General features: G+C 44.3%; 1 protein-coding gene across 1 annotated transcript in view; it reads left to right on the forward strand.

The window, feature by feature from the left end:
- The first annotated feature begins 8,304 nt into the window (after positions 1–8,304).
- The window catches only part of LOC118381009 (nidogen-2-like), a 30,089-nt gene continuing 23,164 nt past the window's right edge, over positions 8,305–15,229 (forward strand). The window contains exons 1-4 of the mRNA XM_035767976.1: positions 8,305–8,356; positions 8,962–9,094; positions 9,180–9,253; positions 9,803–9,814. Of these exons, the coding sequence (XP_035623869.1) occupies positions 8,305–8,356; positions 8,962–9,094; positions 9,180–9,253; positions 9,803–9,814 (271 nt within the window). The remainder of the gene's footprint in view (positions 8,357–8,961; positions 9,095–9,179; positions 9,254–9,802; positions 9,815–15,229) is intronic.

Consider the following 15,229-nt stretch of genomic DNA (forward strand, 5'->3'; position numbering starts at 1 on the left):
CCTGCAGGCCCAGGCATGGATTATGGCTGGCAAGCCATTCAGTAAAGTCATCTTTTCTTAACCCACTGTTCCTAGGCCGTCAATGAAAATGAGAATTTGTTCTTACATGACTTGACTAGTTAAATAAAGGTTAAAAAAATATATCAAATTTTGGGCAGCCTCGATACAACATTTTGAACAGAAATACAATGATTCCTTGGATCCGTCTAAAACTTCGCTGCCATCTAGTGGCCAAATTTGAGTTCTGCGAGGTCTTCTTAATCTAACACTTCATGAGAGCCCATGAGTACATGTTGACAACATTTACATAATGTATGCAATTGCATGAGAAAACAGAGTGATGGCTTCTGCTAAAAAGAGGAGGATCCCATCAGCCTTCTATAGGCTAGATCTACTATATTTACAGTACTTGTCAGAAGTTTGAAAACACCTACTCATTCCAGGGTTTTATAATATTTTCTACATTGTAGAATAATGGTGAAGACATCAAAACTATGAAACAACACATATGGAATCATGTAGCAACCAAACATATTAAACAAAACAAAATATATTAAGATTCTTCAAAGTAGACACCCTTTGCCTTGATGACAGCTTGGCATTCTCTCAACCAGATTCATGAGTGAGTCACCTGGAATGCAAGTTCTTGTGATAAGGTAGGGGTGGTATACAGAAGATAGCCCTATTTATTAAAAGTCCAAGTCCATATTGTGGCAAGAACAGCTCAAATAAGCAAAGAGAAACAACAGTCCATTCCTTTAAGACATGAAGGTCAGTCAATGCGAAACATTTCAAGAACTTTGAAAGTTTTTTCAAGCATATTCTCAAAAACCAAGTGCTATGATAAAACTGGCTCTCATGAGGATCACGACAGGAAAGGAAGACCCATAGTTACCTCTGCTGCAGAGGATAAGTTCATTAGAGTTACCAGCCTCAGAAATTGCAGCTCAAATAAATGCTTCACGGAGTTCAAGTAAACATACCCATCTCAACATCAACTGTTCAATGGAGTCTGCGTGAATCAGGCCTTCATTTTTTTAAATTCTGTAGAGATAACACTAATAAAGGACAATAAGAAGAAGAAGAGACTTGCATGGGCCAAGAAACACGAGAAATGGACATTAGACTATTGGAAATCTGTCCTTTGGTCTGATGTATCCAAATGTGAGGTTTTTGGTTCCAACCGACGAGTCTTTGTGAGACGCAGAGTAGGTGAACGGATGATCTCCGCATGGGGTGTTCCCACCATGAAGCATGGAGGAGGAGGTGATGTGATGGTGCTTTGTTGGTGACATTGTCAGTGATTTATTTAGAATTCAAGGCACACTTAACCAGCATGGCTACCACAGCATTCTGCAGCGATACGCCATCCCCTCTGGTTTGCGCTTAGTGGGACAATCATTTGTTTTTCAAAAGAACAATGACCCAACACACCTCCAGGCTGTGTAAGGGCTATTTGACCAAGAAGGAGAGTGATGCATCAGATTACCTAGCCTCCACAATCACCCAATTTAGATGGTTTGGGATGAGTTGAACCGCAGAGCTAAGAAAAGCAGCCAACAAGTGCCCAGCATATGTGTGCGCTCCTTCCAGGTGAAGCTGGTTGAGAGAATGCCAAGAGTGTGCAAAGCTGTCATCAAGATAATGGGTGGCTTTTTTTAATTATCTCAAATATAAAATATATTTTGAGTTGTTAAACACTGTTTACTACATGATTTCATAGGTGATATTTCATAGTTTTGATGTGTTCTGTTATTCTACAATGTAGGAAATTGTATAAATGCAGAAAAACCCTTGAATGAGTAGCTGTGTCCAAACTTTTGACTGGTACTGTATTTCTCAACTATCCTAATATTAAGCACAATACTTATATTTACAACAGGTTTATAGCCTACCTTGCTGGCATGAAAATGAACCACTTTAAAAGTGTCCTCCATTCTCTATTTAAGTGTAAAGATGAAATGTATTTTTTCCCATGTCCGTTTCGAGTCAGGTGCATAAACACTTTATGACAAATCAAGAATAGTCTGATGGGTGACAATATTAGCCCATCACTTGTGAATTATGCCAAGTGTAATGCATAACTTTTACAAATCATAGTGCTATACTTCATGTAGCCTAGCCCATAGGCCTGTATGTTTTGATAAGGTTTGTGTAGCCTGGCGAAAGTCAACCCAGCACAGGAGAAAAAATGATTTGGGGTTGATTATACATTTAAAATACGATAGTGTAGAAGGGAAATCAACCACAAGAGGAAGTCACCATGAAGTAATATTCGGTCCAAATCACAATCAAGTGAAATAAATCCATTAGTAAAGTGCATAAAAACAATCTGGGCAGTGGCTCATCTTTAAACAAACTGTCCACGTGATACCCTAACCCCACACGGAACAGTAGATTGTCACCCATACAGCAGTTTTAAATAATGAAATGATTAACTCCACAACATGTTTCTGAGAGCAATGGTATTCAGCTAGCAAGAAGCTAACATCCCCATGTCAATCCAAAGTCGCTTTCCAGTGTAATTGCTTGCTCTTACTCTTACACGCTGCGCATGCACAATCCCACAACTGAATCTCTCAATGCCATCCAGTAGATATAAATGAATACAACTGTACCATTTAACCAGCTGGCTACATTTGTATTACAACTAAAGTGGCCAAATACCTCTTTACAATGGGTGTAGAGCCTAACTGGCATGCACATGCAGCACACGAGATTCACATTTGGGGAAGATATGTTTCACAATACATTTACATTTAAGTCATTTAGCAGACGCTCTTATCCAGAGCGACTTACAAATTGGTGCATTCACCTTATGACATCCAGTAGAATAGTCACTTTAAAATAGTGCATCTAAATCTTAAAGGGGGGTGAGAAGGATTACTTATCCTATCCTAGGTATTCCTTAAAGAGGTGGGGTTTCAGGTGTCTCCGGAAGGTGGTGATTGACTCCGCTGTCCTGGCGTCGTGAGGGAGTTTGTTCCACCATTGGGGGGCCAGAGCAGCGAGCAGTTTTGACTGGGCTGAGCGGGAACTGTACTTCCTCAGTGGTAGGGAGGCGAGCAGGCCAGAGGTGGATGAACGCAGTGCCCTTGTTTGGGTGTAGGGCCTGATCAGAGCCTGGAGGTACTGAGGTGCCGTTCCCCTCACAGCTCCGTAGGCAAGCACCATGGTCTTGTAGTGGATGCGAGCTTCAACTGGAAGCCAGTGGAGAGAGCGGAGGAGCGGGGTGACGTGAGAGAACTTGGGAAGGTTGAACACCAGACGGGCTGCGGCGTTCTGGATGAGTTGTAGGGGTTTAATGGCACAGGCAGGGAGCCCAGCCAACAGCGAGTTGCAGTAATCCAGACGGGAGATGACAAGTGCCTGGATTAGGACCTGCGCCGCTTCCTGTGTGAGGCAGGGTCGTACTCTGCGGATGTTGTAGAGCATGAACCTACAGGAACGGGCCACCGCCTTGATGTTAGTTGAGAACGACAGGGTGTTGTCCAGGATCACGCCAAGGTTCTTAGCGCTCTGGGAGGAGGACACAATGGAGTTGTCAACCGTGATGGCGAGATCATGGAACGGGCAGTCCTTCCCCGGGAGGAAGAGCAGCTCCGTCTTGCCGAGGTTCAGCTTGAGGTGGTGATCCGTCATCCACACTGATATGTCTGCCAGACATGCAGAGATGCGATTCGCCACCTGGTCATCAGAAGGGGGAAAGGAGAAGATTAATTGTGTGTCGTCTGCATAGCAATGATAGGAGAGACCATGTGAGGTTATGACAGAGCCAAGTGACTTGGTGTATAGCGAGAATAGGAGAGGGCCTAGAACAGAGCCCTGGGGGACACCAGTGGTGAGAGCGCGTGGTGAGGAGACAGATTCTCGCCACGCCACCTGGTAGGAGCGACCTGTCAGGTAGGACGCAATCCAAGCGTGGGCCGCGCGCCGGAGATGCCCAACTCGGAGAGGGTGGAGAGGAGGATCTGATGGTTCACAGTATCGAAGGCAGCCGATAGGTCTAGAAGGATGAGAGCAGAGGAGAGAGAGTTAGCTTTAGCGGTGCGGAGCGCCTCCGTGATACAGAGAAGAGCAGTCTCAGTTGAATGACTAGTCTTGAAACCTGACTGATTTGGATCAAGAAGGTCATTCAGAGAGAGATAGCGGGAGAGCTGGCCAAGGACGGCACGTTCAAGCGTTTTGGAGAGAAAAGAAAGAAGGGATACTGGTCTGTAGTTGTTGACATCGGAGGGATTGAGTGTAGGTTTTTTTCAGAAGGGGTGCAACTCTCGCTCTCTTGAGGACGGAAGGGACGTAGCCAGCGGTCAGGGATGAGTTGATGAGCGAGGTGAGGTAAGGGAGGAGGTCTCCGGAAATGGTCTGGAGAAGAGAGGAGGGGATAGGGTCAAGCGGGCAGGTTGTTGGGCGGCCGGCCGTCACAAGACGCGAGATTTCATCTGGAGAGAGAGGGGAGAAAGAGGTCAGAGCACAGGGTAGGGCAGTGTGAGCAGAACCAGCGGTGCCGTTTGACTTAGCAAACGAGGATCGGATTTCGTCGACCTTCTTTTCAAAATGGTTGACGAAGTCATCTGCAGAGAGGGAGGAGGGGGAGGGGGAGGAGGATTCAGGAGTGAGGAGAAGGTGGCAAAGAGCTTCCTAGGGTTAGAGGCAGATGCTTGGAATTTAGAGTGGTAGAAAATGGCTTTAGCAGCAGAGACAGAGGAGGAAAATGTAGAGAGGAGGGAGTGAAAGGATGCCAGGTCCGCAGGGAGGCGAGTTTTCCTCCATTTCCGCTCAGCTGCCCGGAGCCCTGTTCTGTGAGCTCGCAATGAGTCGTCGAGCCACGGGGCGGGAGGGGAGGACCGCGCCGGCCTGGAGGATAGGGGACATAGAGAGTCAAAGGATGCAGAAAGGGAGGAGAGGAGGGTTGAGGAGGCAGAATCAGGAGATAGGTTGGAGAAGGTATGAGCAGAGGGAAGAGATGATAGGATGGAAGAGGAGAGAGTAGCGGGGGAGAGGGAGCGAAGGTTGGGACGGCGCGATACCATCCGAGTAGGGGCAGTGTGGGAGGTGTTAGATGAGAGGGAAAAGGATACAAGGTAGTGGTCGGAGACTTGGAGGGGAGTTGCAATGAGGTTAGTGGAAGAACAGCATCTAGTAAAGATGAGGTCGAGCGTATTGCCTGCCTTGTGAGTAGGGGGGGAAGGTGTTAGGGTGAGGTCAAAAGAGGAGAGGAGTGGAAAGAAGGAGGCAGAGAGGAATGAGTCAAAGGTAGACGTGGGGAGGTTAAAGTCGCCCAGCACTGTGAGAGGTGAGCCGTCCTCAGGAAAGGAGCTTATCAAGGTATCAAGCTCATTGATGAACTCTCCGAGGGAACCTGGAGGGCGATAAATGATAAGGATGTTAAGCTTGAAAGGGCTGGTAACTGTGACAGCATGGAATTCAAAGGAGGCGATAGACAGATGGGTGAGGGAGAAAGAGAGAATGACCACTTGGGAGAGATGAGGATCCCGGTGCCACCACCCCGCTGACCAGAAGCTCTCGGGGTGTGCGAGAACACGTGGGCGGACGAAGAGAGAGCAGTAGGAGTAGCAGTGTTGTCTGTGGTAATCCATGTTTCCGTCAGTGCCAAGAAGTCAAGGGACTGGAGGGAGGCATAGGCTGAGATGACCTCTGCCTTGTTGGCCGCAGATCGGCAGTTCCAGAGGCTACCGGAGACCTGGAACTCCACGTGGGTCGTGCGCGCTGGGACCACCAGATTAGGGTGGCCGCGGCCACGCGGTGTGGAGCGTTTGTATGGTCTGTGCAGAGAGGAGAGAACAGGGATAGACAGACACATAGTTGACAGGCTACAGAAGAGGCTACGCTAATGCAAAGGAGATTGGAATGACAAGTGGACTACACGTCTCGAATGTTCAGAAAGTTAAGCTTACGTAGCAAGAATCTTATTGACTAAAATTATACAGTACTGCTGAAGTAGGCTAGCTGGCAGTAGCTGCGTTGTTGACACTACACTAATCAAGTCATTCCGTTGAGTGTAATAGTTTCTGCAGTGCTGCTATTCGGGGGCTAGCTGGCTAGCTAGCAGTGTTGTTTACGTTACGTTGCGTTAAGAGAACGACAATAGCTGGCTAGCTAACCTAGAAAATCGCTCTAGACTACACAATTATCTTTGATACAAGGACGGCTATGTAGCTAGCTACGATCAAACAAATCAAACCGTTGTACTGTAATGAAATGAAATGAAAATGTGATACTACCTGTGAATGCGACCGGGTTGTTGAGTACTATTCAGTAGACGTTGGCTAGCTGTTAGATGTTGGCTAGCTAGCAGAGTCTCCTACGTTAAGGACGACAAATAGCTGGCTAGCTAACCTCAGGAAATTAAGATGATCACTCCAAGACTACACACTCTAAACTACACAATTATCTTGGATACAAAGACACCTATGTAGCTGGCTAACACTAAACTAATCAAGTCGTTCAGTTGAGTGTAATAGTGTAATAGCACTACAGTGGTGCTAATCTGTGGGCCTTTGCTAGCGTTTGCTAGCTGCTGGGCGAATAGCAGTGAAGGCTACGTTAGGGCGACTAAATACGATAATTATGCAATTATCTCTGATACAAGGACGGCTATGTAGCTAGCTAAGAAGAAATTGCTAAGATTAGACAGTTCAACCGTTGTACTATAATGAAATGTAATGAAATGTAATGAAAAAGTTATACTACCTGCGGAGCGAAGTGCGATGCGACCGCTCGCTCCAACCCGGAAGTAGTCACAATAAATATATAACTTTATAACAAAAGCATTACATGCATAATTGTACTATGGGGTTGGCTGAGTTCTACTGCGTGGGCTTTGTCCTACAGCAGGCCGGCAGCCTGGGAGAACGGGACACTTCAGTCAATTCTCATAACCCAAGGAGTTCTCTGCAGCTACAACATCCATTTTCTGTGATTTATGTTCCATTTCTGAAACACATGTTATTCTTTTCACTCTCTATTGGCCTCGTCATACTCACAGGGAGCCTCTCACCTGGACTCATCTTCCTCTACTACTCTCTTCACTGCCTATGAAGATACATTCATAGAAAATGACTCAAGTAAAAGTGAAAGTCGCCCAGTGAAGTATGACTTGAGTAAAGGTCTGAAAGTTTCAACAAATATACCGAAGAATTAAAATTAATACCCGTGATTGATCAAATATACTTAAGTATCAAAAGTAAAATAATATATCATTTCAAATTCCTTATATAAAAAAAAACAGACGGCACCATTTTCGTGTTTTTGTTGTTGTTGTTGATATGATTACGGATAGCCAGTGTCACAGCAACTCTCAGACATAATTTGCAAAGGAAACATTTGTGTTTAGTGAGTCTTCCAGATCAAAGGCAGTAGGGTTGACCAAGGACGTTCTCTTGATAAGTGCGTGAATTGGAACATTTTTCTGTCCTGCGAAACATTCAAAATGTAACGAGTACTTTTGGCTGTCAGGGGAAATGTGTGGAGTAAAAAGTACAATATAATCTTTGGGAATGTAGTTCAGTGAAAGTTGTCAAACATATAAATAGTAAAGTAAAGATACCCCAAAAAACGACTTTAGTAGTACTTTCAAATATTTTTACTTTAGTACTTTACACCACTGGCTAATGGCCGACATCGGCAACTCTCGTTGGGTTAATGAGGCAACTAGTCACACCTGTGAAAGGTCCTTTAAAAGGAGAGGTGGAAGAAGTAGACCATAACTCACAGACACCCAGTGAATCCCTTGGAAGAGTGCAGATGTTGAGATTGTGTCATTATTTAATAGACTATCTGCATCTCAAATGGAAACTTAATTTGATGTGACCCTGGTCAAATGTAGTGCGCTATATAGGGTGCCATTTTGTGGAGTGACCCCCTGAATTTAAGAGCATAGACTAATAGTTAATAGTTACCTTTGCAGTAAAGAGGTAGTCTATGACTCGCTCTAGGATGCTTCCCCTTCCCTATCTAGTGCACTGTGGGCCTTTGTCCAAGCTGGTTCACTACAACAGGAATGAGGAGCCATTTGGGAAGGATAGATTTTCCTGTGTGCCAGGCTCTTCAACCACATACAATAGATTAGATGATACCTGAATTTTGGCGGAAGAATCGTAGCGCCGTGTTGCCAATACTCGGTTCTTGAGGTCCTCAGGACTGGGTTTAGCAATTGTTGCTTAAGTTTTGTACTTAACACAGGGTTTCCTTAACCTCTCCTCTAGTACCCACAGCCATTCCAAATGTTTTAAAATGCTCAACTAATCTCACTCTCGTTCTTTCTCTCAGGAGACTATCACCATGGCAACATTAACCATCATTCTGCTTGTCAGCACAGCTTTTGCTCTGGGAGGTAAGAGTGGTGTACCTCACACTTACTCTCAAAATGTTAATAGAACATTAGTGGGTGTTGATCTGTCCTCTACACACACACGTATGTATTAATGTTTCGTTTCATAACGAGTTGTCCCTTGGCCAGCCATTATCAACTGACACTGGAGAGAGGTTTGTCTTGCTCAAGGGCACGTGGACATATATTTTAACTTGTCATCTCAGGGATTAAAACTAGGAACCTTTTGTGTTACTGGCCAAATTCTCTAATCATCTAGTTCCAGAAATGTATATTGGTGTCTAGATGCTGGACTGCGGTATTCTGATATGAATGGTTTGATCATTCAACTGGCTGTATGATTGGATTGTCTGCCAACTATCAGAAAATAACACTGATACAATTTCCGTCTTGGTTTCATCAGCTGTTTTCAAATGACAGAAAGTGAATTGCACAGGACTTTTAAACAAGTAGCAGAATTTCAATATTTAGCCAGGAAGTACCTCGGTTACATCTGAAATGGAACCCTATTCCGTATAAACTACTTCTGACCAGGGCACATATGGGACGCAACAGAAAATTACGGCATGCATGTGCTGCAATGTTATGTCCATGTTACTTGTGTCCAGATGCTACGATACGACCCATGACCCCCTGTGAGCGTGCTAGATATGCTGCGACACATGGCCCAATTGGAGCCTACATCCCCACGTGCGACGCCGCTGGACGATACACCCCTAAGCAATGTTCGGGCTCTACAGGTTAACAAGGACGCACATACACATTTAATTCTCCAATTCAGTTGAATGTTACACATACAATATTTACACATTTTACTGTAACATGTCTATTTCTGGTGTGTGACCACTACTGGACAGAAGATCCAGGGTACGGACACTCCACCAGGCACTGCTATCAACTGTTCCAAGGTGTGTGTGTGTACATACTCATTCACTAAATGTTATTTCTTTGCAGCTGATTCTGGATTTTAATGTTTTTTGTCTAATTGTAGATGAAGGGTGTTGGAATGGAGAAGTTGAAAAGACGGACAGTTGTCTTTACTGTACTACAGGAACTGATTCACATCCCATTTAAATACATGAAGAAATCCAGAGATTAAACTGTTGATTTACTTACTTTATTGTTGGTGTGATATGCTGAACAATATATCTGAACCAGTCCATTTCTGGGAAATGGAGGAAGGAGTAGGACTGTATTACCGGCAGTTACAAGAATTGAAGGTAGTCAAATTCCACGTGACCATTTAGTAATTAGGCTTCTCCAAGCTCTGATGCTGGTGATGGTCATTAGTAGTCTACCGCACTTGCTAACTGCCTGGTACTCAGCACTCTATTGTCCCTCTAATCACTCTGTCATCAATGTAATTTGAAAATCAAAATCTCTTAATGAGCTCTATAACCTATGCAATTGCGTGAGAACAGCCTTGACTTTAAAAGAGGATCTCTACAGGCTCCAGGCAAAGTTTGAACACACCGACTCATTCCAGGGTGTCAGTAAAAATATGTTCTGCAGTGTATAATAGTGATGACATCGAGTATGAAATAACACGTATGTCTTAAACAAATCAAAATATTTTGAGATTCTTCAAATAAGCCACCCGTTGCACACTCTTGGCGTTCTGTCACGATGATTTTCAATCCCAATGACTAATCAATAGCTTTGACCAAGCCGAGGTTTGAAAGACAATGGGTTTAATAATGCGGCAAAGACTCAGATTATGCAAAAGATTAACACATTTTATTCAGAGAACGTTCTGAAGTCCATTATACAAAGACATCCATTTTATACTGGCTCCTTACTTACAGTTGAATTGTTCTTGGTATTTTCTTAGGCACACATTTTGCTCTCTCCCAGTCCAACCTAGTTGGAGTTGTTTAAGGCTGCTGTCCCCGTACAGGGACCAACATCAGGGGAAATTTCAGAGTTAAAAATAAAAATACAATTTCGTAACATTAAACATTCTTGAAAATGCAATTGTCTTACACCCTTCAAAAGATTAGAATCTTGGTAATCAAACTCAGTTTTCCAATTTAAAATAGCTATTACAGAGAACAAATACCATGCTTTTGTTTGAGAAGAGCAATCAAGAACAGAAACATTTTCCGCCATGACAGTTTTTAGACTTTCACATCTGAAGGTATAAAATTATGACTTACATTTTGATATCTTGCTCTTATTTCTCTTCCTGAGTATCCCATTAAATGAAGTGCTGTTTTCTTTGATAAAATCAATTTTTATAGCCTAAGTCTAAACATTTGGTAAACTATTTGTGCCGGGAATTCCATCTCTATCATTTTTTTACGGAGCAATTTTAGCGAAGCTTGACTATGTTTCTGCCCAATGATCTTCTTGAAATCTAGCTGGGTAGATAGCCAATGAGCTGAGGTAAACGCCAGTATGTAATGGTTTGGGGTTGGACCACCATTCCTTGGTTGTAATCGCACGCTCAGGGAACTCCATTTTCGCCTTGACGATCAGAGGGGTTGCTGTAAGGCTTTTTACGAGCAGCTGTATTTCGGAAATGTGTAGTTTCAACAATTTCATTGAAGATATCCTGGCGAATACTTCATGTAACGCAAAGTCAAACTCTAAAGTTGAAGTGAGATTTTTTTTGTTTGAGGAATCTTGGAGTGTTATGATTGAAACGAACTGAGGAGCTCTTTCTGCAAGAACAGGATGTACTTCTGGACGGGTAAGTGCTAATGCCGTTATGATATATATATATATATATTTTTTTTTTGCAATGAAATGTGTAGTGTTTATATATCACACACACTACAATGGCCGGAGTTGAATGGAACACCTTAGTGACTGTTCCCTCTGCTCTATACAATCAATACATATCTGTTTATTTTATGTGATAAAAGGCTCATAACAATACAATTTTCTTTAATGCTTTCTTTCACAGTGATAGCGACTCTGACTGGGAGGCCCCGGTGCCAAGCTGCCCGCTCTACCTGTGCCCCCAGTGGTGTTCATATGCCACAGTTCATTACTGCAGGCATGACTGTGCCTCAGGGCCAAAAGGGCACAGCATGGAGGCTTCGTTGTGTTCTGTGTCGCATGAAATGCACCACTTGTTCAGTTTGCCTCTGCTTTACATCAGAAAGAGACTGCTATGGGACATGGCACAGGCAGCAAAATATTATGACGAGGACTTCCAAGGGGTGTGTACTGTTTTTTTTATATATATTTTTTTTTAAACATTTTTTTGTGTGTTAGATTTGCTTTTTGATATGTTGTATTCAGTTATTTGCACTGCTGTATATAGTTATAGGTCATTTCACCAATTCGGCCACTTGGGTACATTTGGGCAACTTGTGTGGGACACCTGGGTGACTTCATGCTAAATGTCATGTAGCTCACCCATTCCTGAAGTTATCAGTCTCAAACTGTGCACACCTACAGATGCCCTCTTGTGTTATCCATCAAAACTATCTCCAGCATCCTATCTGACTGTGTGGCTATTCTAGTACATGTGAAAGATGATATTACAACAATAAAAAACATTAAACGTATCCTCTTTCTTTCTCTTTTCTTACATTTACATTTACATTTAAGTCATTTAGCAGACGCTCTTATCCAGAGCGACTTACAAATTGATGCAAACACCTATGACAACCAGTGGAACAGCCACTTGCATCTAACTCTTGTTGGGGGAGTGAGAAGGATTACTTACCCTTACTTACCCTATCCTAGGTATTCCTTGAAGAGGTGGGGTTTCAGGTGTCTCCGGAAGGTGGTGATTGACTCCGCTGTCCTGGCGTCGTGAGGGAGTTTGTTCCACCAGATCTACTGTGTTATATTGAATGAACATTTCCATAAACTTCAGCATGTTTCCATTCAAATTATACCAAGAATATGCATATCCTTGTCTCTGGGGCTGAGCTACAGGCAGTTAGATTTGGGTATGTCTTCAGGTGGAAATTGAGAACAAAGGGTTGCAGCCATAACATTAACAGCTGTTGCATTTTCACCATTTAGATAAGCATCTTTGTGCACTTAAAAAGTGGAAGAAATTGCATATACTGTAGCCATAATTTGTAGCACAGATTGTTGGATGAAATACAAACTTACCTTGCTTACTTATTTCAAAGCGAGGGCACATATTTCAGCCTTGTGGGAAAAAACGGACAAAGAGTTGAAATTCCACAAGGCAGTGACAAAAAGCTTACAGCACCTGGTATTCCCAGGCGGTCTCCCATCCAAGTACTAACCAGGCCCGACCACACCGGCCTGAGTACGCACCTGTTGATAGGTAATTGACGCAGGTGTGAGTAATTGCGCTGAGACTGAATGTTTGCTCTAGAGAGTTTGTGTTGGAGTTTGGAGCTATTTGAAGTACAATTTCTTTTTGTAAATTGATTAAGTTAGATTGATAGTTTGGGGTTGTTCCCCAGCAGCATATTGCTGTTTGGGGGACTTTCCTCCTGGCGTTATTCAGATGGATACAATGGCTTTGACCAACGCTGGAAAAAAGACTACGAACAAAGGAAACATGGATAATGGCGCTGCAGCAAGACAGGCGCAAAAATATGAAAAGATATTAACAGTGGCTGTTGAAATTATGGGAGAGGAGAAGATTACAATGATGGAGGTATTGAGAGGGATTAAAGAAGTTTGTGGACTGGTCTGCGGCTGTCGGGTCAAAGATGAAAAGCGATTTGAAGTGACGCTGTCAAGTGCGAGAGGGAAAGAAAAACTGATGGATGGATTTAAATCCGGAGCTGTCGAATCATGGCAAAGGATCTATCGCTGGATGAGATGGTGGTATCCTTCTTAAACCTCCCAGTATATATTACAGACGAGGACATCACAGAACGGCTAAGAGCATGGGGTGTGTCTGCTATATCGCCGGTGAAAAGGCGCTACTGGTCGGGGACGGACATTGCTGATGGGACGCGCTTCTGTGAAGTTAGGTTCACAGACACTGTGCGCTCGTTGCCATATTCGGCCAAATTTGAAACGTTGGAAGGGGCTGAGTATTTCAGAGTAATACACGATCGGCAGGTCAAGGTCTGTAGGCTGTGTATCCAGCCAGGGCCCTGATTTCACATGTCATAAGTGTGGTGAGCAGGGGCATTACGCACGAAAGTGCAATGGGAGGAGAGAGCGAGGTTGTGTTGGATGCGGGAGGGGTGCAGCGCAGTGCTCCTGTCCCCACAGTGAAGGTGCTCAGGAATTGGCATCACAGGGTTTCAGCGCAAATAGTGTCGTGGAGGAGAACGAGGTGGAGGAAGCCGGGGAGGAGATCGGCATGAGTGAGCAACCCCAGGGAGAGAAGGAGGGCGAAGAACAGAGGCAGCCGGAGGAGGAAGTGGAGACGGAGCCTTGTACTGAAGGAAGGGAGGCACCCAAGGATGGAGGTATAAGCTCAAGCCTAGACGATGTGGAGTTGGAGGGCGATCCTCGTGGAGAAGGGGGCTCCTCTAGGGAGGTGGATACTGCAAGGGATGACTCTCGCAAACGTAAAGAGTCTGAAGAAGAGCTGACGGAGGAAGAGAGGGAGAGCATACGTACTTGGAGGAGGGAGATTAAAAGGGATATAATAATTAAGAAGAAAAAGAAGATAAAATATCAATCATGATGGACTGGATTCATCCCCTCCTCTTTATAGTCATAATGGTGAGAGTTGTATCTATTAACACCAATGGACTTCGTAGCAAAGAAAAGCTAGAGCTGGTGTTGGAAGCCTTCTCTGCTGATATATTATGTCTTCAGGAGACCCATTGGACTGAGCCGTATATGGATAATGTAAGGCAGAGATGGAATGGACTAATGTACGTGAGTAATGGTACTGTGCGGGCATGTGGGGTAGCTATTTTGGTAAAACATAATGTTGTGTCTAATTTAAATTTGTTATGTGCTGACACTGTGGGTCGAATGGTGGGAGTGGGTTTCACTTATCAAGATATGGAGTACTCGTTGTACAATGTCTATGCTCCTAATAATGAAATTGAGAGGAGGGTTATGTTTATGTCTATGGGGGGATTATGTGCGAATAACTGTTTGCTTGTTGGGGATTTTAATGTATGGATGGATGCCTCAAGTAGCGCACATTTTAGCTCTGACTCATCTCGGGGAGCGCTATTAAGGCTAATGCGGGATGAAGATTGGGTGGATATATGGAGGGAGAGGAATCCAGATAAGCGGGTGTTCTCTCGAAGACAAGTGGTGAGGGGTGAGCTCAAGCAGTCACGTATAGATTTGTGTCTCGCTCATAGAGAGGTTGCGCACTTGGTTGTGGGGGTAAAGTATTCACACACATTTTTTAGTGACCATGATGCTCTGCTTTTCAGGCTGGGTGCATCAGGGGAGGGGAGGGGGGGTGGTTTGTGGTGTCTTAATGCCAGTATGCCGAAGGATGAGGTGTTTAGGGCAGCAGTGAAAGAGTGTGTGAATGACGCCGTGTCAGATCCTCTATTTGAGTCTGATGTGAGTGTGTGGTGGGAAGGATTAAAAGGGGAGTTCAAGCGGCTGGCAATATCTAGTGCAAGACGGGCAAATGTGATAAGGAGGAGGGGATGCTTAAATCTCGCCTGTTATTGGAGTTAGAAAATGTAGAAAACTGCCCAGGCTATGATGTGACAGAGCTCTCCTTAGTGCCTCCACCTGTTCCCATGGGAGGCGATCTCTTCCGGCCAATATCTCCTCCCAAGTGTAACAACCTTTTCCATCCAACACGTCTTCCCATGTCCATTCTCCAAATAATTCATCCTCCCTTTGCTGCTCCAGCTGTCGCTGCCTGTTAAAACCAGCGCCTCTCCGTTTTTTCCGGCGTGTCTTTTTCTTTGACTCGATTCGCCTGTAGCCCTCTTCGCACTGCTGAAGCGAATCCCAGGCGGGCTCCTGCACTCTCTCCGGGTCGGCCTGCGG

The sequence above is a fragment of the Oncorhynchus keta genome, unplaced genomic scaffold, assembly GCF_023373465.1.
Source record: "Oncorhynchus keta strain PuntledgeMale-10-30-2019 unplaced genomic scaffold, Oket_V2 Un_contig_1612_pilon_pilon, whole genome shotgun sequence".
Classification (NCBI taxonomy): domain Eukaryota; kingdom Metazoa; phylum Chordata; class Actinopteri; order Salmoniformes; family Salmonidae; genus Oncorhynchus; species Oncorhynchus keta.